General features: G+C 55.2%; 1 protein-coding gene across 19 annotated transcripts in view; it reads right to left on the minus strand.

The window, feature by feature from the left end:
• Positions 1-27,762, minus strand: part of SCRIB (scribble planar cell polarity protein) — a 92,399-nt gene continuing 64,637 nt past the window's right edge. For 6 of the 19 annotated variants that reach the window (XM_069882061.1, XM_069882057.1, XM_069882064.1 and 3 more), the window contains 16 exons: positions 25,853-25,921; positions 22,968-23,018; positions 21,038-21,079; positions 20,008-20,127; positions 19,036-19,143; positions 17,263-17,310; positions 16,740-16,905; positions 14,618-14,786; positions 13,758-13,847; positions 12,508-12,696; positions 10,139-10,303; positions 9,385-9,524; positions 9,023-9,060; positions 7,480-7,554; positions 5,691-5,742; positions 1-2,030 (listed from right to left, as the gene is read on the minus strand). In XM_069882061.1, coding sequence (XP_069738162.1) covers positions 1,864-2,030; positions 5,691-5,742; positions 7,480-7,554; positions 9,023-9,060; positions 9,385-9,524; positions 10,139-10,303; positions 12,508-12,696; positions 13,758-13,847; positions 14,618-14,786; positions 16,740-16,905; positions 17,263-17,310; positions 19,036-19,143; positions 20,008-20,127; positions 21,038-21,079; positions 22,968-23,018; positions 25,853-25,921 — 1,689 coding nt within the window. In that variant the 3' untranslated portion in view covers positions 1-1,863. Of the gene's footprint in view, positions 2,031-5,509; positions 5,545-5,690; positions 5,743-7,479; positions 7,555-9,022; positions 9,061-9,384; positions 9,525-10,138; positions 10,304-12,507; positions 12,697-13,757; positions 13,848-14,617; positions 14,787-16,739; positions 16,906-17,262; positions 17,311-19,035; positions 19,144-20,007; positions 20,128-21,037; positions 21,080-22,967; positions 23,019-25,852; positions 25,922-27,762 lie in introns of all 19 variants that reach the window. The other 13 variants (XM_069882059.1, XM_069882074.1, XM_069882066.1 and 10 more) reach the window with 12 other exon arrangements.

The raw sequence follows: 27,762 nt of genomic DNA on the forward strand, positions 1-27,762 counted from the left end.
TAAAATGTAAAGTAAACTTTATTATCCTTGAACCACAAAATAGATTTCTTTGGTTGTACAAATTTCACTAGTTACAGTCTTGATTGCTAATTGTCCCTCAGAGTCTCCCAGGAGAGAACCCAGAGCCGGGCACCAGGTACCGCAAAGGGAAAGGAAAAGAAGAATCACAAGTTAGTCACCAAAAACCAATCCAGGATTGTTTCCAAAATCGCTGTTGTTAAAAAGCAAACGCTAAAATTAGAGTTAAAAAGGAAAAAAAAGCTCAAATTGCTGATGACGGAAGCAGCCGGAGCTGCTGTCTGAGATTATCGGAGTTTCCTTCTCCAAGGCTCTGTAAAATCAAAACGTACAGAGTCAGTTACAGCGATTTGCTGGGATTTGGCAGGAAGGGAGATTCTCAACTAAAAGAAACCGCGTCAGGTTCCTTCACTCAGCAAATTCACACGCAGGAGCTCCCGTTGTGCCCGAGCCTGTGGTGGTGAGGCTCGAGGTGCGGCTCCGGCCTCGCTGCGGGAGGGTTCAGAGAGAGCACCGCGGTGCCAGGGCAGGCAGAGCGGGTCCTGCCGGGCTCCGACACCTTCCTCCTCCCAAGAGGCATTAAAAACCAAAAAAAAAGGAGGAGGAAAGGGCTGCCTCGCTTCCGTGATGCCAGTGGAGCCCGAGCCCTGCGCTGTGGGCAGCACTGCTCTGCTCCATGCCCACAGAGCTCACGGCACGGAACCTGTTCACAGCCCTTGTTCTGCTCGCGGAACCCGGGGATCGCTCCCCTGCTCTCTCTTCATTTCTACTTCTCCCTCTTGCGTGGGCAAACACGCAAGCATTTTCTTCCCTATTCTGCGTGGGAAGGAGCCTGGAGCCAAGACGCTGGTGGAGGGGCCTGTGCGGTGACTGCAAGGCGAGGGCCAGGCCCGGCCGCTCCTCCTCGTGCCTGCGAGACCCCCCAGTCCTACCCTGACCCCAGCAATGCTCCCCGTTCCCGTTTCTTCAATCCTAACCCGCTATCCTACCTGCTTTTACACCTCCTACGTCTGCCACGTATCCTAACCTCAGCTATTCCGCTCTCTATCGCGTTCACACATGCAGCCACTACCCTCCTCCCACCTCCCTTCCCGGTTCCGCCGCGGTGTCGAACCTCCCGACACCGGGAGCCGGTGCCCGCAGAGCAGGTCGCAAGCTCCACATGCTCGTGTTGCATCCTGGCAGGAATCCGCCTCCCGGAATGGCACGGAACACCGGCAGGAGCGTCTTCCTGCACGGGGCATGGCGGAGGCCGGCGGCACGAAGCTCCTGCTCAGGGTGCCGTCTCTGCCGAGCGCCCCGCGGTTGGTGTCAGAGGCAGGCACTTTGCTGAAATCCAGGGTTTTTTTTTTTGCCTCCGAGCTGCCTATTTCTGCATCCCTCCACGTGGAAGTGAGCGGCGCCGTGCAGGAGACACAGCCCAACAGGAGCAAAGGCAGGACGGGCCTTGCCCCTAATCCACCCCAGAAGCTCCCCCGTTAACCACTACAAATCCCAGTGGAGGAAACGGCGGCTGGAGCCCGGTGCCCTCGCACGCCTCCCCGCTCTCCCCTCTCCCCCACACTATTTACAGGCTAAGAAGCTGTGGCCGCCGCTGTCCTACCCGCGCCTCCTCTCTGCTCACCACCAAGAAGTCAAGAGTCGTCCCGCTCTGACCAGGACGCGCCCAGTGTATTGTCAGGTGAGAAAAGGGGGCGTTTCACAGCCTTAAAAGAAGTCGAGTTGCCCACAGTGCTCGCCGGGCACTCCGTTCCCAGCCAGAGCCCGGAGGCAGCCGTGTGGGCACGTCCAGCGCTGTCCCTGGGACGTGGGGAGCTGGAGAGTCGCCCAAGTGCCTCCGATCTTCTACGTGGGGACGGCAGCCTCCAAGCTGCGGCGGCCGTGTCGGAGTTTGCGCTTGCTGCTGTACAGGGCCATTTCTTCAAGTGCTGATGGAGTGGGGGTGGAGGAATCGCGTGCGGGCAGCAGCTCCTCCTCCTCCGCCAGCCGCCCGTCCTGCTCCTGCAGAGCTGCTGGACAAGGACACGAGAGGTTAGCGGAGAAAGGAAGGTGATAGGGGTGAACCCTGGTGCGGGAGTCTCAGGGAGTCACAGCAACGCTGTGCCCAGAACTTTTAGGTGACCACGTATGGGTGACCATGGATTCCGGGATGGAAGCCACGTGTGTGAGAAACCTGCCCCTAACTCCCCGTTCCTAACAATCAGTGGAAGTGCCGAGCCTCAGGGAAAACCAAGTGCTCTGAAAGGACTCGTGGAATGAGTCCAAATGAAATAGAATCCTGGAATGGTTTGGATGGGAAGGGACCTCCAAGCCCATCCAGTTCCAAACCCTGCCATGGGCAGGGACACCTCCCACTGGATCAGGGGCTCCAAGCCACATCCAGCCTGGCCTTGAACCCCTCCAGAGATGGGGCAGCCACCACTTCCTTGGGCAACCCAGCCCGAGGTGCTTGTGTAGAAAGGAAAAGGTTTCCCAAAACTACAGACTTTTTCCTTGGGTGCAACCCGACTCCTTGGAAGCCTCTCCAGAGGCTGTGACCACAGCAGAGAACCTCAAATAGCAGCACACATCAGCTCAAAGGTGCCGAGTCGTACCCAGCACCTGCCTTCTGCTCCCCAGGACACAATATTCCCCATGTTACGGCGCCTGAGCAGAAGCTGCTACAACCCAGATTCCTTCCTGAGCTCCTCATCACGGCATTGAGCTGCTGTTTGGAAATGTCTCTGAACTGAATGGAGGTGAAAGATCATATAATTACGGAGTGGTTTGGGGTGGAAGGGACCTCAAAGCCCATCCAGTCCCACCTCCCACTGGATCAGGGGCTCCAAGCCCCATCCAACCTGGCCTGGAACCCCTCCAGGGATGGAGCAGCCACCACTGCTCTGGGCAGCCTGTCCCACTGCCTCCCCTCTGACAGCTCCAAAGGACACTGGGATGGGGAAGCGGATTCCTGACCTCCAAACACAGCAAAGCAGGATAAAAGGAAGGCAGGGGCACATGCAGGAACAATCCAGATGGAGGGGTGGGGGAGGAAATCCACGTGGATGTGGGGGAAGTCACTCCTTCAGAGTCGCTTGGAGCTGTCAAACATGCAGGTTAAACGATCTCGGAACTTCCCAACCAAGTTTTGGTTGTTCCTCAGTGAAGGAGCTGTCACGGGACAAGGCGGCTCAGCCCTATGTGGTCAGGGCAGTGACAAGGAACTTGGCTACAATGGGAATTTGGGATTTACGGAGGGGACCGGGCTGGGATGAGGAAGGCGACAGTCGCTGCAGAATTGAACAGGGCCAAGAAGGAGTCAGCTCTGAAAGGAAAAGCCCTCAGCTTAGGAACTGCCAACACATGGATCGCAGGAGCCTTGGAAGGAATCACTTCAAGCTTTTCTTCTCCTGTGCTCTTTTCTTGCACTCCCAGCAGCTCATGTCGGACACTATCTGACCAGCCAGGACCTCGTGTGGACAGTGAAGTTGTTCTTTTACACTACTGGGTGATGCTTAAGCACAATAAAATAATTCTGATGGCCTATGAATCGCGACACCTTAAACCGAGATGATTCTGTTGCGATGGGGGAGCTCTCTCAACGCACCGGCACCAGAGCAGAGGGGCAGAACACAAGACATGGCTCAAGGCAGCCCTGCTGAATGGGTGATCGTGGAAAACTGGGAATATGCATCTGTGCAAGTTAATTTCTTCTGTTTCTAAGAGTTTTTCCCTAAAAGTCAAGCCTGGCCAAAGACACTGGTGTCTGCTGAAGCATCCAAGCCTCGCTGACCTGCTCCCTGCCCCGTGAGAGGGATCAGAAGTCAGTGGAAGAGCAGCCGGTGTGACAGCCGAGTCTGAAATCCAGGTGTTTTGGTGGGAAGGACTCTCTAACACAGGAGCCTGGAGAACAAAGGGTGGATGCAAGTCTTTGGAGTAGAGATGCTGCCAAAAAGGGTGGATGGGGATAAACCAACCATGTCAGAAGGTGGAGAGATCATCTTTCACGCCTCCCCACAGAGGAGCCGCGTCCCAGACCAAACCAGTAATGCAGCCGTCAGGAGCCCAGTGCAGGGTGAAAGGACAAGGATGTCATTCCTCTGTAGACACCAGAAATCCCAGCGAACAAGGACAATTTCTGACGTGCCTGTAAGCAGGTACCCAGCGATAATCGCAACACAGAGTTGTCAGGAGTGAACTCTGGTGGTCACCAGACGGGAGAGCAAAAGGCTCCAAGTGATCCGGAGAAGTTCTGTCCTACAGCAAACACAGCATGGTCCCACCCTGAAAATGCTGTGGTGTCGGTCAAGAACTTCACAGCCTCTTGAAAACCTTTTAAACACACTTAAAAGGTGATGATCATGACATCAGACCCGAGAATGGAAGGAACTGTTTCTTAGAGGTTGGAGTTGATGATCTCAGAGGTCTTTTCCAACCTAACGATTCTATGATTCTATCCAATGGGCAGGAGGAAATCAATGTTCTCGGAAAGATGTTCAGGAGAGAGACACATCAGAATGCAGCTGGGAGGTGTCCTGGGAGGTTCCATTAACGCTCTTCCAGTACAAAGTCTAGGAATTGCCCGTTAGTTCTCCATATAATGGAAAAGCCACAATTCCATGATCAACGATAATTCTGGTTAGAACCCCAGCGTGGGCAGAGGGGGACAGAGAAGAGGTGTTACAAAACACAGCATTTTGAGCTCTTCAGAGCTGACAAAATAAGGACATCTCTATTGGGTTGGATGTGAGGAAGAATGAGCTGGAGGTGAGGGGGAATCTAAAAACTCTTGAGAGTTTTGTCCCACACCAAAGGAGCTTGGCTGCATCTTCAGATGATGTTCTCAGGACAGCAAGTTCCTCATGAGTATCTCTGAGGTGGAACCTCCTTCTGGAAATGGATGGTGCGTGGATCTTTGTTCACAGATTTCCCAAGACAAAAGCGAGAGAGAAATGGTTCCTTGGATAAAATAAAGGAGGAAAAAAGGCAAAAGAGGTAGAAGAAACCCAGCATCAAGTGTTGAAGTAAATCAAAGCAGAGCCAAGGAGCAGGCAGGATCTGCTGAGCTCCACGCTCCGGCTGCAGCCACCCAGAACAACGTGGGAGATGACCTGAGCCTGTCTGGTACAGCTGAGGACAGAAGGACATCAAGGCAAGGACGGCCTGAGGAGACAGAGCAGTCACAGCTCTGGTCACTGTTTATTTTGGTGACCATGAAATTGGATCCATGAGCTGGGGAGTCACCTGGGTCCTCAAGCACCCAAATGCTCTCAGGGCTTCAACCAGGATGATTTTATCTGAGGGCTGTGAGATTCTCTGCTGAGAACAAGGTGGAGCCTGATCCATTGGATGTTCTCCAGAGGCCCAAGACAAGGACCTCATCACCACAAGGCCAGAACTTCCCATCCACGTCCACTCTTTGCCCCAGAACACAAAACAAGGAGAAAACTGGGCATGCTTGTTACCATCTCAGCAAATTAGTCACCACTAGCGCACAATGCAAGTTTCCTACCCAAAACTGAGCGTGGCGAGGTCGGAGGTTTCATTCTAGAATGAACAAAACAGGACATTGCTTCAAGCACCGAGAGTTAACGTCCTCAAGGTGGATTCCATGAGCAGGCCAAGGGGAACCCTCAGGAACCGCGGAGGGAAGGCAAGGAGTACAAAGACGACTCCTCTGGCTGTGATCTTACCTGAGTTATTTCTGTCATCCACGTATCTGAGGTCATCGGTGGCATCGGGTGACTGGAAGAGAACAGATGACGTGAGAATCCACCACAGCAACCCCACTGCCAGCCTTCCAGAACCCTGCAGAACCTTCTGCCCTCTGAGGGCTGGTCACACAGCAGCTGGGGTGTCCCCCTCTTGTTTCATGTGTGTTTGGAAGAGAGGATGGGAAGCAAAAGGCAGAGAGCAGAAAGGCTACAGAAAACGAGTAGAAACGTGGGAGGAGAGCAAAGGCACAAACTGCATGTCCTGGAGAGTCCTGGATCCCAATTCTGCAGCTGCACAGCTCCCAGGCCTGGCTTCCTACCCAAAATTAACTTTCTTCTCTATCTTCAGGTGTGTCTAGAGAACTGGTGCGGGATGGCAGCAGCTTCGTCCCCATGGCCAGCTCCGGAGGAATCGCTAAGTGATGGAACGCCACCAGTTCCAGCTAATTGTAAAGCCTTCCCACCAGGAAGGCCACCCCAACAACCAGAGATGTCCACAGCTCATTGCATCAGAGTGACAACATCATGAAAAACCAGCTTTGCTGATGGTCACGGACTTGAGGTGGCTTCAAAAACCAGCCACGCTCTGGGGACAGACATCAATGTTCCAGGCCCTGCTCGTTTTGCTGGAATCATGGAACAGTGTGAGTTGGAAGGGACCTCAATGCCCATCCGTTCCAACCCCTGGCACAGGCAGGGAGACCTTTAATGAAATTAGGTTGCTCCAAGCCCCATCCAACCTGGCCTTGAACCCCTCCAGGGATGGAGCAGCCACCACTGCTCTGGGCAACTGGGCCAGGGCCTCCCCACTGTGAGGCACCGTGATACCACACCGACTGCTCAAATCGGCCCTCACAAACACGATCAACCCATGACTGACTGAGACAACATTGGACAAACATCTCAGAGGCCTGAGCAACCAGCTCTGCGTGACCCTGCTTGAGCAAGAGAGCAGGCAGGACCTCCAGAGGTCCCTCCCCACCTCAGCCGTTCTGTGGTTCTGTGACAAAGCACCATCCATGAAATTAGGTCCTTTTAGGAGGAAGAACCTTGCCACGGTGCTCACCCCCACAACCCGATGCTCCCTCCCTGCAGGATGACTCCTCAATTCCTCTACAGCAGAGACACAACATGAGAGTTGTGACCACAGCTGCTCCTTGGGCAGATGCTGGAGAGATCCCACCACGGAGTTAACATCCGCTCTAATTCACAGTTTGTTGGCAACCACTCCTAGAGCTTTTCCTCCCCTCCTTGCTCGCATCTTTCACTTTGACTATTCCAGGATGAGTTAAGGCGAAGGTGACATTTGCAAAGCGTTTGTCATTAGCCTTAAAACCACCTGGAGCAACATTTTCACAACTGCACTTGACTGACTTCTCCTTAAAGTCTCCGTTACCCGGCATGGATGATGGACTTCCACACTGGGAATGCCTTCGGAGAGGACTTCCCCAAACCAGTCCACCCCTGCTCTGAAGGTCACAGAATCATGGAATGGTTTGAGTTGGAAGGGACCTCAGCCTCACAGTTCCACTCCCTGCCAAGGGGGCTCAGGGGTCTCCAAGTTCCATCCAACCTGGCCTCGAAGCCCTCCAGGGATGGAACAGTCATGACTTCTCTGGGCAGCCTGGGCCAGGGCCTCCCCACCCTCACAGGAGAACATTCCTCCCTAAGATCTGATCCCAATCTCCCCTCTTTCAGCTTCAAACCACCCCGAGTGGAGGCGCCTTCACCAGAGCATCGACGGGGCGGGTCTGCATGCAGTTTATACCTGGATTTCGTAAACAGGTTTGGAGGAAGGAATAGCAGCAAATTCCCGGTAGTCAAACTTCTTTTCAGACAGGGACTGGAAGGGACAGCAAAAGAGAAGAAAGAGAGAAGAGAGGATAAGGGGAGAGAAACGGATGGGGGACCGGCAGCCCGCAGAGGCAGAGCATTCTTCCCAATCAGTGCTGAGTGTGCCAAGATGAAGCCTCTGAGATGAGGCACCAGGGCTTTGCGGCTCTTCTGGTGCTGGGACAGGCACTCCAGCTTGAGAAAAAAACATTAGACGCTCTGGTAAAACACGCACGTGCTGAGGAAACAAGGGGCCAAGGTCTCTGACAGGAAGGGCTTTTTGAGCATGGAGATGGAGCAAAAGGACCAAGAGAATCGTAGAATCTCTAGGCTGGAAAAGACCTTTGAGATCATCAAATCCAACTGTCCCTGTGCACTACTGAACCATCCCTGAGAACCTCATCTGCCCAGCTTTTAAACCCCTCAGGGATGGGGATCCCACCACCTCCCTGGGTTCCTCTGCCAGGGCCTGAGAACCCTTTCCGAGAGGAAATTTTTCCTGATATCCAATCTGACCCTGCTCTGATGCAGCTGGAGGCCATTCCCTCTTGCCCTGTCACTTGTCACCTGGGAGAAGAGACCAGCAACCACCTCGCCACAACCTCCTTTCAGGCAGTTGCAGACACTGGTCAGGTCTCCCCTCAGCCTCCTCTTCTCCAGGCTAAACAGCCCCAGGGCCCTCAGCTGCGTCTCAGAACCCTTGTTCTCCAGACCCTTCCCAGCTCCGTTCCCTTCTCAGGACTCGCTCCAGAGCCTCAACGTCTTTCCTCTAGTGAGGGGCCCAGAACTGAACCCAGGATTCGAGGTGCAGCCTCACAAGTGCTGAGTCCCTGGTCCTGCTGGCCACACCACTTCTGATCCAAGCCAAGATGCCGTTGGCCTTCTTGGCCACCTGGGCCACCACTGGCTCATGTTCAGCCACTCTCAACCAACACCCCCAGGTCCTTCTCCTCCAGGCAGCTTTCCAGCTACCCTTCCCCAGGCGTGGAGCTGCTTGGGGTTGTTGTGTCCCAAGTGCAGGACCTGGCACTTGGCCTGGTTGAACCTCATCCCTCTGCCCTCAGCCCATGGATCCAGCCTGGCCAGGTCCCGCTGCAGAGCCTCCCGAACCTCTAGGAGATCAGCGCTTCCTCCCAGCTTAGAGTCAACCGCAAACCTCCTAAGGGTCCATTCAACCCCATTATCCAGTTCACGGATAAAGAACTGGACCAGCACTGAGACCCAAGGGACACCAGGTTGGAAAAGACCCACCAGATCATTGAGTCCAACCATTCCCATCAGTCACTAAGCCATGTCCCTCAGCACCTCGTCCACTCATCCCTTAAACCCCTCCAGGGAAGGTGACTCAACACCCTCCCTGGGCAGCCTCTGCCAGGGACCAATGACCCTTTCTGTGAAAGATTTTTTCCTAATGTTCAGCCTGACCCTCCCCTGGTGGAGCTTGAGGCCATTCAAAAGGCAGCAGAAGGGGGTCCTACCAGCCTCCCTGGTGAAGTGACGTTCCTGGGGCTGCAATCTGCAAAAGAGGAGAGAGGAGCCCGGCTCATCGACCTGCTGGATCAACGCTTCCCGAATCCGCCCCTTCCACCCAGCAGCGTTTAAACCCCAGCAAGGATACGACCTTCTCAGGACAAACCCTTCTTTCCTCTCCTTTTAGCCACGATGCTGTTTTGTTTCTGCCCTGGTTCCCTGGATCCACACCCCAGATGTTCCCCCGCGGTTTCTACAGACCAGGCCCACCCCCTACGCTGAGTTGTCTTCTGCCCCAAAGGATCCTGAAGAAGCCGCTTCCCTGAGGTCCTAGGGAAGCGTTAACCCTTTCCCTCACACCGTTCCGTACCTTCCAGAGGTGTTGGCGATGGGGTGGGAGCGGGCGAAGGCGACTCTGCCAGCTGCTCCAGCGTGCTGCGCTTCTTGCCCTCCTTGGACTTGGCAATGACCATCTGGGCTTTCAGAGCGTCCTGTTCAAGTGACTTCATCCTAACCCAGAAAAGAGAGAGAAAGAAAAGAATGTCAGACGTTGCCTCCTGGGTGAGAGAAGATGCCACGTTCCATGCCCAGCGGGCAGAGCAGGCGCCGGGCTGGGAGCAGGAGGTGGCATCGGGCACCCCTGGTTCCCTGAGGCAGATGGACCTCCCAGCAGGAGAGGAAAATGGCTCAGTTTGCTGTCACCCCGAAACACGCAGGCCATCGTGTGGTGAACAGCAGAGCCCTGAGCTCAGCACCAACACACCGAGAAGACTTTCCCGAGGTGCCACACGTGACGGGAGAGGAACCCAAGCTGGGGAGGGAGCTGCAGGAGCTCAAATGAGTCAGATCAGGGCTTTACACTCCTCCACGCTCTCAGCGTGTTGGTTCTTAACCTTTCTCAGCCATCAGGAGGTGATGGAACAGCTCAGGAAGAGCGGGCTCAGCCCTCAGGGACATCTGCTCCCTGCTCCCGGCCAAGCGTCCCCCCTTGTTCTCATCGAGAGCGCCGGCATCCGTGGGACCTCGGGGAAAGGAACATCCACTACCAGTGCCGGGAGACAGCGCTGGGACGAGGGAGACGGACCCGTGGTGCATGCAGCTGTTGGGGAGGGGGCTGTGCACACCTGGATTGGCTTCCTGCCCCGGGGAGCCTCGAGGAGCGACTCTGCACTGGGCTAGACATCTGAGCTGGCCTGGCCGCTGCGGCCGCTGCCCACTGACGGGACTGGTACAGCTTCCTGGCCAGGTCCTGCTCGTACTGCTTAACACTGTCTTCAAGAGCTGAGGAGCTGAGGAGGACGGGGAGGAAGACAAGGAAGAGGAGGAGGAGGAGGAGGAGAAGGAGGAGGAGGAAGCAGAGGAAAAGGAGGAGGAGGAGGAAGAAGAGGACAAGGAGAAGGAGGAGGATAAGGAGAAGGAGAAGGAGATGATGGTGATGAACATCGCAGTGGACAAGCACAGGGACAGAAAGAAACAGATACAGGAACAACCCTAGCAAGGGACAATAAGGGTCTCATAGCAGGGTGACCTTGGTTAAAACGAGCTCCTGTCTCTGATCCTATCCTACGATAAAGAGGTGGCTGAGTGACTCCCGCTGATCCCACAAGAAGCTCTAACCCTGCTCAAGGCATCGCCAGGCACTTCTCCATGAACTGGAGAAAGAGAAGCACCTTGGGATTTGAAGCAAAGCAGAGCTGAGGACTTGGTCTGCAGGACTTAAATCCAGAAGCATGGGATCTGATAAACAAAAACCAAGGCAGCTTCTCCATGTCGTGTGTCCTCACCTCTGAGAGGCTCTCCCTGCACCAAGTCAGTTCCCGTGAGCAAAACACACTTCGAAGGGAAGAGATGGAAGGGTTGGAACGCAGAGATTCCTCTCCTCCCCATAACCTGGCTACGCTCGATCAACCAGCCCTTCGAAGCCTGATGAACAAAGCCCTCACCAACCCAAGTGCAGATGGATGCGCAGCAATGTGTCAGGAGCAAATTGTGGGGTCACCTACAGAAATCCTGCACCTCCAGCATTTCCTAGATCTCTCAATCCGCTGGTGATGGTCACAGAGTCCTCAGAGAAGGGCTGGAATCATGGAATGGTTTGGGTGGGAAGGGACCCCAAAGCCCACCCAGTTCCACTCCTGCCATGGGCAGGGACACCTCCCACTGGATCAGGGGCTCCAAGCCCCATCCAGTCTGGCTTGAACCCCTCCAGGGACATGGCAGCCACCCCTGCTCTGGGCAACCTGGGCCAGGGCCTCAACACCCTCATTGTGAAGTTTTTCTTTCTAATGTCTCATCTAAATCTTCCCCTCTCCAGTTTAAAGCCATGCCCCCTCATCCTATCACTCCAGGCTCTTGGATAAAGTCCCTCCCCGGCTTTCCTGGAGCCCCTTTCCGTACCGGATGCTGCTCCAAGGGCTCCCCGGAGCCTGCTCTTCTCCAGGCTGAACAACCCCAACTCTGTCAGCCTGTGCTCAGAGCAGAGGTTCTCCAGCCCTCAGATCATCTCCGTGGCCTCCTCTGGACCCATTCCAACAGCTCCATCTATTTCTTATGTTGGGGATTCCAGAACTGGACACAGTTCTCCAGCTGAGGTCTCACAAGTGAGGAACAGAGGGGCAGAATCCCCTCCCTCACCCTGCTGGCCACACGTCTTTTGATGCAGCCCAGGACACAGTTGGTTTCTGGGCTGTGAGCGCACTGCTGGCTCCTGCAGAGCTTCTCCTCCCCCAGCACCCAAGTCCTTCTCCTCAGAGCTGCTCCCAACCACGTTGTCCCCCATCCTGTATTGAAACCACGGATTGCCCCAACCCAGGTGTAGGACCTTGCACTTGGCCTTGTTGAACCTCACGAGGTTCACACAGTCCCACTCCTATACCTTGTCCAGGTTCCATCACCCTCAGAGCCTCCCCAGAAAACAACAGCATCGTGACCATCCACGCCCACACGCAAACACTGAAAAGCGGCACCACAGCTCATGGTAGCCCCGCCAGCACCTCGTCTGGCAAGCTGGCAAACCTGGGTCACCATCAGCCCTGCTCCTCCAAAATCCCTCACTCAAACCCCAAGAGAGGCTGTTTCCATCGTCCTTTGAACGTTCCTACAGGAACGTGGCGAGGACACAACCATCAGTTACGGGAGCAGCCTGACTGATTTCTGAAAGGGACTGAATGACACAGTAACCACCTGGACAACTTTGAGCCCTGAGGCAGGACATTCTCTTCCTTCCAAAAGAATCTAACCCCTTTCCAAGCTGATGGAACAGCTCAGGGGAGTAAGAACGTCCTTGCCCTTGCTCATTTCTTGTCTTCAGCCAAGCTCGGCTTGGCCATGAGGTGGATGCTTTGCACAGTTTGGATGTCACCTCCCCTAACGTCTGGCTTGGGGATACTCTTATTCCCCATTTTTAATACTGTGGAATCCCAAAGACCTGCAGGAGGTTCTTCTGTCTCCTAGCGAAGGAAATCACGAAGGGAATCGTGAAGGTCCTGCTCACCGTGCCGCCCTCCACATCGCACGCTTCTCTGCCTCCAGAGCACGACGTTCTGCTGGAGAAAGCTCCTTCTCTTGGACGCTGAGCAGCTCAGGGCTCTGCATGCGCAGCCGCTCCTGGTGCCGCCGTTCGGCTTTGGCTGTCCGCACAGGAGCCACCGGATCCCCGGGGCTGAGATAGGATGGACTCAACCTGGGCAGGGAGAGACATGGTGACAGGCTGGCCTGGTGCTCCACAACTCATACCTGCTTGTTTGCAAGACAAAAAAACTGGTGACCACTTCCAAGGACGTCATTCTGGGAGATAGAAGGACACAGAACAGAGCTGAGCTCCTACTAAGACGTCAGTTGCGATCACACCTTCCCTTTCTCCACAAAACTTTCCCTTTACACCTTGGATCTGCTAAAACGGAGAAGCTACCTGCTCCACCACAGAACCACAGAGTCATTTAGAACAATGGAATCATGGAATCACTTAGAACAGACCTTTAAGATCGAGTCCTGCTGTTACGTTGGAAAAGACCATTAAGATCATCGTTTCCAACCGTTCACCCCCCACTGCCAACCCCACCACTGAACCGTGTTCCCTGAGTGTCGCAGCCACTCAGATTTTAAATCCCTCCAGGGATGGGGACTCCGCCACTGCCCTCCTGCGATGTTTGACAGCCCTTTCCATGAAGGAACCACTCCTGATTTCCAATCTAAACCAGCTGATGCCTTGCCTGGTCAGCTCCCTCACCAGATGTGTCAGGAAGTTCTTTGTCTTCCACATGTTCCAGGAACCTCCTGGACTGTTAACTCTCCGTTGTGCTGTACTCCCAGCAGACACCTGGGGAGCTGAACTCCTCCTGAGGACAAGGACTCACAGTCGTGCCGCTTCACCCAGTAATTCCGCTGCCTCCTCATCCTGGTTGGGTGGCCTCCAACAGATTCCCACCGTGATACACACCTTGTGGCCCTCCCCTTGATTCTTACCCAAGAAAACCCAACCCTACCATCACCATCATCGAGCTCCACATGATCCAAACCCTCCCCACCATACAGGACCCCCAGCGCCTCTCCTTCCTTTCCTGTCCCTTCGGAAGAGCTCGTAGACATCCATTGCCTCCCCCTGGCTGTGCGAGTCATCGCACCACGGTTCCGTGATGGCAACTACATTAGTTTTCCTTCTTTGAACTCCTCCTGGTTGCTGCCCGCACTGCGTGAGGAATCCCTTGGTAGATCCCAGACAAAGGACCCTGCAGATCCACTTACCCGGACGTAGAGTTGGTTCTCTGTTCCGGCTTGATCCCCTCTTCCAGCGAATTCCGCTGTGAGCTGCTGTTCTCACTGATCTCGGAGGGCCTGCAGCAAAATGAGCCGATCAGCCAAGAGTCCCAGGGGCTGCATTCCTGAGAAAGGCTCCAAACGGATCCAACCCCCGAGAGCATGAACGAGCTCAGTTTGAATAGAACCCTTAGTCATGGAATCAGAATGGTTTGGGCTGAAAGGGACCTCAAAGCCCACCCAGTTCCACCCCTGCCAGGGGCAGGAACACCTCCCACTGGATCAGGGGCTCCAAGCCCCATCCAACCTGGCCTTGAACCCCTCCAGGGATGGGGCAGCCACCACTGCTCTGGGCAACCTGGGCCAGGACCTCCCCACCCTCCCAGAACATTTCTCCTTAAGATCTCATCTCATTCTCCCCTCTTGCAGCTCAAACCCGTCCTATCCCTGCACTCCCTCCACAGCTTTCCTGGAGCCCCTTTTCATGCAAGCTCCTCTAAGGTCTCCCCAAAGCCCTATGAGAAGCCTGTCCTCATGCCCCAGCTCTGTGCCCGAGAATTAGAAAATCACCAAGGCGACCTGGAGGAGAAATTCAGGAGAACCAAGAAACAAAAGCCTAAAATCCCCATACCCAGGCTCGACATTGGGGCTGACCTTGAATTGTCTCTCTCAAAAACCCTACACCTCCCCTGACCTGAGCGCAGCTGCAGGAGCTGTTCTTCTGAAAAGAAAAAGCTGGAAACCCCATCCCATTTTTGTGTCAAAGAGGAAAAATGGCGCAGCCCCGTTCCCAAAAAATTATGGATAATGGGACACGAGAGAGCACGGAGCCACCCGTCCCGTCTTACCGAGTTGCTGGAGCTGGGATGCTCCTCCCGTTCAGCCTCTCGATCTTGTACTCTACTCCTTCGATAATGATGCTGGACTGCGTGCCCATCTCGGGCGCCTCCTTGGCCATCTCCTCATCTTCCACATCCTCCTCCAGCAGAAGGGCTCGTTTCTGCTGCAGTTTCCGAGCTGCCAAAGAGAGACGGACTTGTCTTAAACCTTCAGCCCCCACAACGATGCAACCCCCAGGCAGGTCCTCACATTCATCATCCCTGCAAGGCTGTGCTGGTTTAAGTCCACGCTCTCTCCAGAGTCAAGAGGAGGTGACTATTCCCCTCCGCTCCTCTCTTGTGAGACCCCACCTGGAATCCTGTGTCTAGTTCTGGAATCCCCAGCGTAAGAAGGACATGGAGCTGTTGGAGTGAGTCCAGAGGAGCCCACCAAGATGATCCCAGGGCTTGAGAACCTCCTGTATGAGGACAGGCTGGGAGAGTTGGGGTTGTTCAGCCTGGAGAAGACAAGGCTCCGAGGAGACCTTAGAGCGACCTTCCAGTATGGAAAGGGGCTCCAGGAACGCTGGGGAGGGACTTTTTACAAAGGCCTGGAGTGACAGGACAAGAGGGGATGGCTTTAAACTGGAGAGGGGAAGATTTAGACTGGACATTAGGAAGAAATTCTTCACTATAAGGGTGGTGAGACCCCCAGGTTGCCCAGAGAAGCAATCTTCTAGATGTCACAAACTCTATGCTATTCTCTCCTCCCATGTTCCCTAAAATCCCCTCCTGGACCACTCTACAGCACAGGTTCCAGTGGTTCATCCAGCTGAGTGTGTCCAACTTCAGACTGGAAGCTGCTCGCAGTCTCTCCTTCCCCAGCAGGGAAATAAATCTCCTCCCCACGTAGCAAATCTCAAAAACACACTGAAATTCAAGTCTGAGCTCTTGTCATTACTCTCTAGTTTCCCCTTCCAGACTTTACATCTTGATCTCTGTGTTTCCTACATCTCTCTTTCAGCCAACCCTGAGAGCCCAACAAACCTGGAGAGCTTCTTAGGGAGGATTTGTGGCTCTTCTGGCCACATTGCACTGAAGAACCCCAAAATAAGGAGCTGAGGAACCCCAAAATGAGCTGAGGAACCCCAAAATGAGGAGCTGAGGAACCCAAAAACGAGGAGCTGCAGCTGCTTTTTCTGACCTCCCTTTCTGTATTAGTTTGAGTTGGAAGGGACCTTAAAGATCATCTAGTGATCATGAGCTCACTCTGGTTTTAAAATGTGTTCTTGTTCCTGAGATACTTGGTGAAAACGAGGAGGTTCCTAATGCTCTGGACAAATTCCCAAACAGCTTCCAAGCAGGAATGCAGGAGGGAAAGTGGGAGGAGACAACTCGCTACATAGGAAATGAAAGGAAGAAACCCCAAAACCACAAACTCCAATGATTTGCAAAGGGGATCCCATGATAATCTTTGTAAGCAACAGGGTCACAGGTCCCATTTGTCCCAACGAGTCCAACACCAGCTGTATCTTCTCATGGAATATGAGAGGATTTCAATAGAAACCCCTTTTTCCACTGAACGTCATTCCTCGTAGCCTTTTAAAACATAGAATCCCTAGGTTGGAAAAGACCTTTGAGATCTTCGATCCAACCATTCCTGTCCACTATTAAGCCATCCCTGAGCACCTCATCTACTCAGCTTTTCAACCCCTCCAGAGATGGTGACTCCACCACCTCCTTGGGCTCCTCTGCCAGTGCTTGAGAACCCTTTCCAAGAAGATATTTTTCCTGATGTCCAATCTTAACCTCCCCTTGTGCGGCTTGAGGTCGCTTCCTCTCATCCCACCCCCTGTCACTTGGGAGAAGAGACCAACACCCACCTCTCCACAATCTCCTTTCAGGCAGTTGTAGACAGCGATGAGGTCTCCTCTCAGCCTCCTCCAGGTTAAACAACCCCAGGTCCCTCAGCCACTTCTCATAACCCTTGTTCTCCAGCCCCTTCTCCAGCTCCATTCCCTTCTCCAGACGCTCTCCAGCCCCTCAACGTCCTTCTTGGAGCGAGGGGCCCAGAACTGAACCAGGATTCGAGGTGTAGCTTCCCCGATTCTGAGTGCAGGGGCCAAAAGGCCTTGCGGGGGTTCCAACTCACCTTCTTCCTCCTTCATCTTCTTCAGGTCATCCTCTCCGACCAGGGACACGCGCTTGGGCGGCTTCTCCGTCTGCTGCTGCTTCACCTCCATCTCAAAGTACTTCTGCCTCTCACGGAAGGACCTCTGCTCCGGGCTGTGCAGCCCCGAGGAGCTGAGCGCGGACACCTGTGGGAGCCACACGGTGCTGACACGGAGCCCCGAGGAGAACCCGGCTCCCCACCTTGACCCAGAACCGCCAGGGAGCTACAAGGAGAACCCAGCTCCCCACACGGACCTGGAGCCACCACGGAGCCACGAGGAGAACCCTGCTCCTCACATCAACCTGGTGCCACCATGGAACCACGAGGAGAACCCGGCTCTCCACGTTGACCCAACGTCACCATGGAGCCATGAGGAGAACCCAGCTCCTCACATTGACCTGGAGCCACCTCGGAGCCACCAGGAGAACCCAATTGCCCACACCAACCCACCCCCAGCCCCCCAAGGCTGAGCCGCAGCGAGTGCCCCTAGCCCATTCCTCACCTCCGGGGCCGCTCGGGGATTCTCGGGGCCACTCTGGCCGGGCGACTCCTGAAAGCAGAGAACGAGGCATGTTCTAAGCTGGTTTCCAGCGTGATCCCGGAGGGAATGGCTCAGGGAACACCCGGGATTCCGAGCCAGAGCCACTTTAGGCTTCGCAATCCCGAGGGATAAGGGTTAACGATAAATTGAGGGATAAACAGAAAGAGACGGAGACAAATTTTTCGCTTTTAAAAGGGCAAATCCTGAAAAACATTGGGAATTGGTGAGGAAGGAGCAGAGCGCTCGGCAGAGGAGGCTCGGACATGCTGTAAATCCAGGACACAGCTATGGAAAATTATCACCAGGAAAGAAAGAATTCCATGTTTGCCAGAAGCAGGGGACAGAAAGCGATCCACAAAATCCGCCTGTGACGCAGAAATCAGGAATTGCACAAGGAAAATGAGAACTGCCAGGGTCACTGAAAAGGTGGGTGCTTTTTAGTTATCCACACGGAAAGGAACCACGGGAAGAGAGCAAGGAGAGGACCTTCAGCTCGACTTCACGGCCCCAGGTTGTGCTGGGTGGGGGTTGGATTGGATCTGGGAATAATTCCTTCTGGGAAAGAGCAGGGGAGCCCTGGCAGAGGCTGCTCAGGGCTGGGAGGGTGGATTCCCTGTCCCTGAAGGGGCTCGGAAAACGTGTGGATGTGGCAGTTGGGGATGGAGTTCAGTCAACACAAGAAGGTTGAACTGGATGAGCTTGGAGGCTTTTGCAATGTCACTGATTCCGTGGTTCCATGATTTAATCAAACACACTGCAAAAACGAACGGGAAGTTTCAGTTCTGTGTGAGGAAGAAGCAAATAACAGAGAGGGGAAGAAGCAAATGAAAAATGCTCCTGGCTAAGAGGGGAACACCTGGAAACACCAATTATTGCTGCTAAGACAGAGGAGAACCTCAGAGATCCACTTGCTCACTGAAATAACTGGAAGGACCTGGGAAACTGCGAGTCTGACAAGCATGGGTGGAAATACAGGACTGATAAAGGTCTTTTCCAACCAAACGCTTCTATGATTCTATGACTTACAGAATCACTAAGTTGGAAAAGACCTTTGAGATCACTGAGTCCAACCATACCTGTCCACTATTAAACCATCCCTGAGCACCTCATCTGCCCGGCTTTTAAACCCCTCAGGGATGTGGAATCAACCACCTCCCTGGGCCACTGTTTCAGTGTTTGAAAAGCCTTTCAGTGAAGTTTTTCCTGATGTTCAATCTGAACCTGCCCTGATGCAGCTGGAGACCATTTGCTCTTGTCCCATCACCTGTTATTTGGGAGAAGAGCCCAGCACCCACCTCACCACAACCTCCTTTCAGGCAGTTGTAGGCAGTGATCAGGTCTCCCCACGCAGCTTCCACATCAGATGGAAGGGCCACCAACACGATTTAGAGGGTAGAAGACATGAAAACAGGCTCAGAAGGCTGCTCTTGTTTAGCATGGAAGAGAGGAGCCTCAGGAAAGGGGAATCTGATCCTGGTGTCGGGTTCCTGGGTGGGGGTTACGGACCCAGGTCAGACTCATCAGAGGGGAGGAGAAGAAGGGACAAGCTGAGAAGAAGAAACTCAAGTAAAAGACACAGAAAACCCCTCTTCATGACAGATCTGATCACACATGGAAGCCCCTGTCCACAGAGACCTCAGGATCTCCGTTTCTTGAAACCCAGATCTCCCACGGGTTGGGCCTGAGGGTCTCCTGCACCGTTTGGTGCCACGTCCACCCCGCTGGTGCCGTTACCTGCGCCTCGAGCAGAGGGTGGGACAAGGGCACTGCGGCAAAGGTCTTGTAGGCTTGTTTGACGTTGATGGGGATCTCATCAGGAGAGGGTGGCGAGGGCGGCTTTGGCTGCAGGGACAGAGCAGGGGACAACGATCAACACGGACGCCATAAAATACGAACACAGCGGGACGTGGTGTGGCCCTCGGAGTCTGGAGAGCAGAACGTCTACAGGGCAGCTCCTGCCACAAGTGCCAGACACGGTAGCACACAGATCATCTCCAGGATGGAGCAGGAATGGCTTCTGGTGGTACAGATCCTCACTGACCTGGCTGGAATTCCAGCACGGATCTCTTGGCCATGTGGCCAAACTGCTCCCGGTGTCCAATCGGAAACTCCCCTGGCCCAGCTGGAGGCCGTTCCCTCTCATCCCATCACTTTTTCCTTGGCAGAGGAGATCCACACCCACCTCACCTCAGCCTCTTCCCAGAGCTGCGCAGAGCTGGGAGGTCTCTGCTCAGCCTCCTCTTCTCCAACGGCCCTAGGTCCCTCACCGCTCCCACAAGCCCTGTGCTCCAGACCCTCCACTGCTGGCTCGTGTTCAGCCACTTTCCTCCTCCAGGCAGCTTTCCAGCCGCTCTTCCCCATGCCTGGAGCTGCACGCGGTTTTTGTGACCAAAATGCAGGACCCCGCCTGGTTGAGAGCCAAGTGAGGCCCAGCTGTGTTAGAACATCACGGGATGCTCCCACCAGGACTCTGCTGGTCGTGAGGATGGGTTCCTACCTGGGGCATCCAGGCTCATGCATGAACAAAAGCAAAAACCCAGCCTCTGCTACAGCTCAGCATCCTCACACCAGAGCATCCGCATGGGAGCTCAGGTTCCTCCACCCCAGCAGGAAGAGCAGCACCTGGAGGTCGCGTTCGGCTGCCCCGACAGGCAGAGCAGCACCAGACAGAGTGAGCTCAGCAAGAAGAAACTGCAGGACACTTACGGAGGCCTGGGCACCGAGCTCGGGTGGCTGGAAGGGGTTGGGGCTGTCCCCGTCCTCCACGTTGTGCGTGGCCGCGTTCTGTCGCACTCGGGCAAGAGGCTGGATGACGCCCGGCTTGGTCTGCGCCGCGGGAGACGGGGAGAGGAGGAGGAGGGAGGAGAGAGAGGAGAGAAACGAGCAGTGAGACACCGCAGCCATGCAAGCGACCAAGAGAAAGCTGTGAACGCTGAGCCCGCGTGGAAGAGCTGCAAACACCACCAACACTCTTCTGCCCTTGGAGCAGTTCCAGACTTGGGAAGAGCAGCTGGAAAGCTGCCTGGAGGAGAGGGACCTGGGGGTGTTGGTTGAACACGAGCCAGCAGTGGCCCAGGTGGCCAAGAAGGCCAAGGGCATCTTGGCTTGGATCAGAAATGGCGTGGCCAGCAGGAGCAGGGCAGGGATTGTGACCCTGGACTCGGTGCTGGGGAGGCCGCACCTCGAATCCGGAGTTCAGTTTTGGGGCCCTCACTATGAGAAGGACATTGAGGGGCTGGAGTGAGTCCAGAGGAGGGAACAGAGCTGTGAAGGGGCTGGAGAACAAGGGTTCTGAGGAGCAGCTAAGGTTCCTGGGGTTGTTTAGCCTGGAGAAGAGGAGGCTGAGGGGTGACCTCACCGCTCTCTACAACTGCCTGAAATGAAGTTGTAGAGAGGTGGGTGTTGGTTTCTCCTCCCAAGTGATGAAAATGGCCTCAAGCTACATTGGGGCAGATTCAGACTGGACATCAGGAAAAACTTCTTCATGGAAAGGGCTCTCAGGCCCTGGCAGAGGAGTCTAAGGAGGTGTTGGGAGTCCCCATCCCTGGAAGGGTTCAAGAGCCAGGGAGATGAGGTGCTCAGGGCTGGTATGGTGAGTGACGGTCTGAAGGTGACGGAACCCTAAAAGCCACCAGGGAGACGTGGAGGACAAGGCACAGAGGAGGCAGAGGGGAGCTCCAAGTGCCTGAGGAGGCGCTGGGACACCGCGCCGGGACCTGGTGGTGGAAGGACTCACCGATTTGCTGTCGTCCTGCGAGGTGAGGAAGGAGATGGAGGCCTGAGAAAAGAAAAAAACCAGCGTGAACGTGGAGACCGCAGAGGAAGCCGTTGGGTCACCCTGCTCTGTACAAAGTGAAACACACAGCGGCCAACCCCAACCCTCCCAGCTGGCACATGGCAAAGCTCCCAGAGCCCACGCTGATGCCTGCCATCCCTCCTCCTTCCCATGCGGAACCATCCAGAGCCCTCCCACGGGAGCTTCTTCACACCAGGAGCCATCCAGAGCCCTCCCATGGGAGCTTCTTCAAATTCAGAGCAGCCCAGAGCCCTCTCATGGCAGCTTCTTCACACCAGGAGCCATCCAGGACTTCCTACGGGAGCTTCACATGGGAAGCAACTCAGAGCCTCCCACCAGAGGTTCTTCATACGGAGAGCAGCTCAGAGCCTCCCATGGGAGTTTCTTCACATGGGGAGCAGCCCAGAGTTTTCCACCAGAGGAGCCCAGAACCTCACACAGGAGCTTCTTCAAACCAGGAGCCGTTCAGAACCTCCCACAGGAGCTTCTTCATGCGGGAAGCAGCCCAGATACCTCCCACCAGAGGTTCTTCACACCAGGAGTCGTCCAGAGCTTCCCATGGGATCTTCTCGCTCCCAACCCTGCAGATCCTGGGCCCCAACCCTCCTCTCCCACTCTAGCTCCTGGTTCCCACCCCCTGCTCGTGAGGTCCAGCAAAGCCACCAGCACTGCAGCTTCTCTGCCAGGAAGCGCTCGGGGACGCCAGCGGCAAGTGGGGATCGGGGATGGAGCCCGGGAGCTAGGGATCGGGGATGGAGCTGGGGATGGGGGATGGAGCTGGGGATGACGGATGGAGCCCTTGGAATGTGCCAAACGTGGGAGCCAGGGAGTGGGGATGGAGCTGGGGATCAGGCATGGAGACTGGGATGGAGCTCTTGGAGCGTGCCAAGCCCAGGAGCTGGGGATCAGGGATGGAGACTGGGATGAGGGATGGAGCTCTTGGAGTGTGCTGAGGCTGGGAGATGGGGATCAGGGATGGAGATGGGGATGAGGGATGGAGCCCTCAGAGCATGCTGAGGCTGGGAGATGGGGATCAGGGATGGAGATGGGGATGAGGGATGGAGCCCTCAGAGCATGCTGAGGCTGCGAGATGGGGATCAGGGATGGAGACAGGGATGAGGGATGGAGCCCTGGGAGCCTGCCAAGCCTGGGAGATGGGGATCAGGAATGGAGAAGGGGATTAGGGATGGAGCCCTCGGAGTGTGCTGAGCCTGGGAGATGAGATGAGAGATGGAGCCCTCGGACCGTGCTGAGCCTGGGAGCTGGGAATGAGGGATGGAGCCAGGGATGAGGGATGGAGCCCTTGGAGCAAGCCGAGCCCAGGATCTCGGGATCAGGGCTGGGAGCTGGGATCAGGGATGGAGCCCTCAGAGCGTGCTGAGTCTGGGAGCTGGGATGAGGGATGAAGCCCAGGATGAGGGATGGAGCTCTTGGAGCATGCTGAGCCCGGGAGATGGGGATGAGGGATGGAGACAGGGATGAGGGATGTAGTCCTGGGAGCGTGCCGAGCCTGGTCACCAGGGACTGGGGATGGAGCCGGGGATCGGGGATGGAGTCCTCGGAGTGTTGTGAGCCCGGGAGCTGGGATGAGGGATGGAGCCCTCAGAGTGTGCCAAGCCCGGGAGCCGGGGATTGGGGTTGGAGCCTAGGATGAGGAATGGAGCCCTTGAATCGTGCTGAGCCTGGGAACTGGGATCAGGGAGGGAGCCCTCGGATCGTGCCAAGGCTGGGAGCTGGGATGAGGGATGGAGCCCTCGGAGCGTGCTGAGCCTGGGAGCTGGGGATGGTGGAGCTGGAGGAAGGGGCGCGGAGCAGCGTTGCTGGCGCGGGCGTGCGAGCAGCAGCGCACACGGCACCCAGGGGCACTTACGAAGCGCGTCTCCCTCCCTGCCAGGTGAGCGGGACGAGGGGCACCGGGCGCCTGGAGAGGGGGCGGCGCGCGGAGCCGTCGGCACGGGAAGAGAGAAAACGGAGAGACCGGGAGTCCCCACGTCAGAGGCTGAGCCCAGCGGTGGCCCCCGGGCGCGGAGAGAGCCCTGTGCCCACCCTGCCGCGCACAGACCCACGACAAACACCACCTGCCTGCTGTATCCTCACTGGAATTGCATGGGATTCAAGGCCTGGACATCAACGCCGGCCTCTAGACAAAACTCCGATCCTTTCAGAGATGCTCTGAGGGCTCTGGGATGAGCCAAGAGCTCTGTCTGTGCTAAAGATGTCAAATCCAAAGGATTGACATGAAAACAAAGCAGGGGAAGAGAAAGAGAAACGCGATTCCTTGGAATTCCTGGTCTGGAGTGTCTACCTGAAGGTCAAATCTCCTGAATCCTCAGAAACCAAACAAGCCACCCCAGTGGTGATCGCCCTTCCGTGTTATCCATGGACTTGTTCCCTTCACTGTCCAGAGGGAACGACCTCCACCAGAGGCAGGTGGAGAAGGCCTCGATCCAAATGGAATTAAACCACGTAAACACAACGGGAACGCGGGGCTGGGAACGCCCCCGCAGGACCAACAGCACAGCAAGGTGGCTCCAAGAACAACCACCTGTTGCTCAGGTTATCCAGTACGGAAAAAAGGCGATGAAAGCACACACGACCTCGGCCTCAGACAGGAAAGCAGCGAGCGGAGCTGCTGGAGACCTGAAAAGGCTGAAAAGAAGGAGGTGAAGGTCGGACTTGGTGATCTCAAAGGTCTTCTCCAACCTAGAGATTCTGTGATTCTATGGAATTGGCTAGAAATGCTTTCAGAAATGAACCAAACCTCTCGTGGCACATGCACCTCTGACCAGGGCAGAGAAACAAGAAAGCAGATGTTTAGATCATCCAATGGGTTCTTCAAGCTGTGAAGAATTCATCGAACAGTTAGGGTTGGAAGGTACCTTAACGATCATCTAGTTCTCTCCAGCTTTCCTGTAGCCCCTTTCAGGTACTGGAAGCTGCTCTAAGGTCTCCTCGGAGCCTTCTCTCCTCCAGGCTGAACAAGCCCAACTCTCTCAGCAAATTCACAACACAAAACTCTGAAGTGATGGAATCAAATCCAACTTAGAGCAAGGGCTGCCAGTCAGGGGACGTGGGACATTCAACCCAAGAGCTGGGAAATGCTCCTGGGCACCCTTAATCTCACCAGGAGAATCAGCAAGACCTAGTTTATTGTCAGAGCCGGTTCCTCCTGGGAGGTTTCCACTGTGAGAAGACAAAGGTGTCGCTGGTGCTGCTGGATGAGGACAAACCACTAGGTTCTAAAGACAACGGCATCGCAGACAGAAGGTCGCAGGGGCCAGGCCATCGGCGCTGACCCCAGTGCCAAAACGCTGACAGATGAAACCACCAGGGGTGCTATGAAAGGTCCCTACGGCAAATTGGAACAAGGGACATTCCTTCCAAGTACGGTTTGGGAAAACCATGATGAGAGCAGCCAAGTATCGGAGCTGGGATCTACGAATACACAGACTTCCCATCGCTAGAGGTGTTCAGAGTTTAACTGGACACAGCTTTGAGGAACCTGATCCAATCGGACCTGCTCTGAGTGGTTTTGGAGAAGACCTTCCATCCTCAATCATTCCATGAGCAGCTGCACGGCCAGCCACTGGGATTGGGGCTTCTTCTTCAACTGAGAGCCTTTAAAGACCAAGCAAACTGATAACTGCATCTCTTTTTGTTGTAGGATGAGGAGCATCAACCCCACTCCATCCTTTCTAGACGGAAAGAACCCAATCCCAAAGGAAATCTGCACTTGTGGTCCAAGGAAAATCTGCACTTGTGGTCTCCTGCCTGCTGCTCTCAGCCCTGTGGCCGGGAGCCTTCTTCAGAGTCAGCGTTGACTGTCCCTCACCCCAGGGTGATGGGATCCACCTCACGGAGCTGAACTAACTTTGGAGAACCAGATTTACTCCACTAAAGACCTGGAAAGAGCCAGAGTGAGCAGGACCGAACAGCTGGAGAGCAGCTGCCCTCCAAAAGGGGCTGGAAGAGACCCCAAACAGCCGAGAAGGCTACAAAGTGCCACTTCCAGCCCCCTGTTGATGGTTGGACTGAGTGATCTTAGAGGTTCTTTACAGCCTGAATGACTCTGTTATTAAAAGCAAGAACAAGCAGAGACTGTGAAGGGCTTTTCCCTTCCATTTAAGGGGTTTTAACCTCTAAAAGCTCAATTTGTGAGATATCCTGCTGGAGAAGTGAGATCAAAGACTGAATGAGATGTAACTGAAAGGATCAGAGCCGATACGAAAAGCAGGAACAGCCAGGAGAGCAGCGAACACTCATCAAACACCTCCAAACCCCCAAAGTTACAAGAAATAAAGAAATTTCCATTTCAGAGCAAGAGCTGCCTCTAAACGAAGCAATTTAGATCATTCCTAAGGGCAGGAGAACCTCTACTTGTCTGCTGAGGGACCCTGCAGGTCACCCCACAGCTGGCAGCCGGTTGGTGCCGGCAGCGTCGCACGGAGCAGTGCTGGGTACGGACCAGAGAGGATCCTCCAGATCCTCCCCTTTCTCCTGACAAACCAAGCACTGGGATCAAGCTCGGTGAGGCCATTCTCCAAGAAGACAACTGCCACTCCATAGTCACTCCAGCTATTCCCTGCGAATTAAGTTCCCCCTTGGAGCAGTAAAGCCCCCCCAGTTTATGAGCGGTTGATCACACTCCTGGGTCTCTGACATGTTGTGAGAGAGCAGAGTCCTTCCTGGGGTCCTCTTGCCCTGGACGCTGCCTCCCTTCCTTCCCTGCATCCCCTGTCCCCGGTGCCGTCTCACCTGCTGGTTACCAGGAGAAAAGGGACCTTCCCGCCTGGAATTGCCTGTCCCAACGTCGCCCACGGGCACCTGGAAGAAAGGAAACAGAGCTGGGTGAGTTCAGTGCAGCAGCAACTCCCACACTGCTCCTGCAGCAGCGAGGCCGGGAGGGGACGGAGACCACGGCCACGTCACCGTGAGAGCAGCGTTAGCGTTGGGCCCACCAGGAGCCAGCACACAGCAGAAACTCGCTCGAAGCGCCACAAACAGCAAGGGGACGGCACCAAACGCTGGAACCGAGATCGCAGCCCGGTGCCCGGCAAGGCCAGCAGAGCAGGTTAAAGCCTCCCAACCTAGAAGACTCTCAGGAATCCTCTGCCCCGACTTCTCTTCCACCCCCAACACCTGCTGGCCAAGCTCTGGTTGTACAGAAACGGAGCACAAAAAGCTGAGCAGAACTGAGGTCCCTCCCCAGGCCATTCCTGTTGGCCAACTGGAGAGATCTTTCCGAGGAAATGATCCCATCCCACAGGAATCCATGACCACCAGCGCCCCGGCTGAGCCAGCCAGGAGCCACCCCAGCAGCAGAGCCCAGCAACGACCTGCAGCCGGTCCCTGGGATTCAGGAGCACGATTCATGAAAGGCTTTAGATGCCTGAAGATGGAAAGAAGTCGCTTAGGATGTTGGGAAATGCTCAAGCGAATCTAGGGATCCACAACCATTCCCGTGGACCAGTGAGCCATGTTCACTTGACTCAGGTCAGCCTTGGGCCACGGTGTTCCAACGGAGCAAGCCCAGAGACGTAATCTGAAGTTTGTTTTGGAGCCCAGGAAGGATCTGATCCTTCTTAGCACCAAGGGTTCTCCTTCTGTGCCTCCGTTGCTCATCCCACTTCTGGTTGGTGAGATCCAAGTGCTCCCCTGTGCCAGCACATGCCAATCCTCAAGGGAGGAGAAGCTCTACAGCCCTGTTCTTCAGTGACTTTGGCTCCATTTCTGGTGCCAGCACACAGGAGGAGAATATGCAACCAGGGACCCTTTTCAACAGCACCGAGGAGTTAGAGCCACTCCACCTGGCTGTGACACCATCTCCACGCTGACGAGAGCTGATCTGGCATGAAGTCCACCTCTGGAAAGGGTCAGTGCTCTGTAACCACTGAGTTTTGGATCTTCTGAGCTCAAAAGCTGGATTAAAGAATGACCCACCACAGCTTTTCGCTTTTAATGGTTGGACTCAATGATCCGGTGGGTCTTTTCCAACCTGGTGATTCCGTGATTCTATGATTTAAGGGGTTACGGAGATCCAACCACATGCCTGGTACTACACCGATCTGTGTGAAAAACATCCCTACCAAGGAATGAGGCTAAAACATCTACGAGAAGCACAGCCAGGGGGTGCTGGCTTCGTCAGATCTTTCTAACGAAAAAGAACTCCAGCCTGGGGGCTGCTGGCCTGCAGGTAGAACCAGGGAAGGACCTGGGTGAGAAGAGACCTCCAAGCCCATCCAGTTCCACCCCTGCCATGGGCAGGGACACCTCCCACTGGATCAGGAGCTCCAAGCCCCATCCAACCTGGCCTTGAACCCCTCCAGGGATAGGGCAGCCACAGCTTTTCTTGAAACCCATTCCAGGGCCTCCCAACCCTCACAGGAGAACATTTCTCCCTAAGATCTCATCTCAATCTCCCCTCTTTCAGCTCAAAACCATCCCCTTGATGTGTCCCAGCACTCCCTGATCCAGAGCCTCTCCCCAGCTCTCCTGGAGCCCCCTTCCCTACTGGAAGCTGCTCTAAGGTCTCCATGGAGCCTTCTCTTCTCCAGGCTGAACAACCCCAATTCTTCCAGCCTTCCCTCATACGGGAGGTGCTCCAGCCCTCGGATCATCTCCGTTGCCTGCTCTGGACCTCTTCTAACAGCTCCAAGTCTCTCCTC

Source organism: Phaenicophaeus curvirostris, unplaced genomic scaffold (genome assembly GCF_032191515.1).
Source record: "Phaenicophaeus curvirostris isolate KB17595 unplaced genomic scaffold, BPBGC_Pcur_1.0 scaffold_75, whole genome shotgun sequence".
Taxonomy (NCBI): Eukaryota; Metazoa; Chordata; class Aves; order Cuculiformes; family Cuculidae; genus Phaenicophaeus; species Phaenicophaeus curvirostris.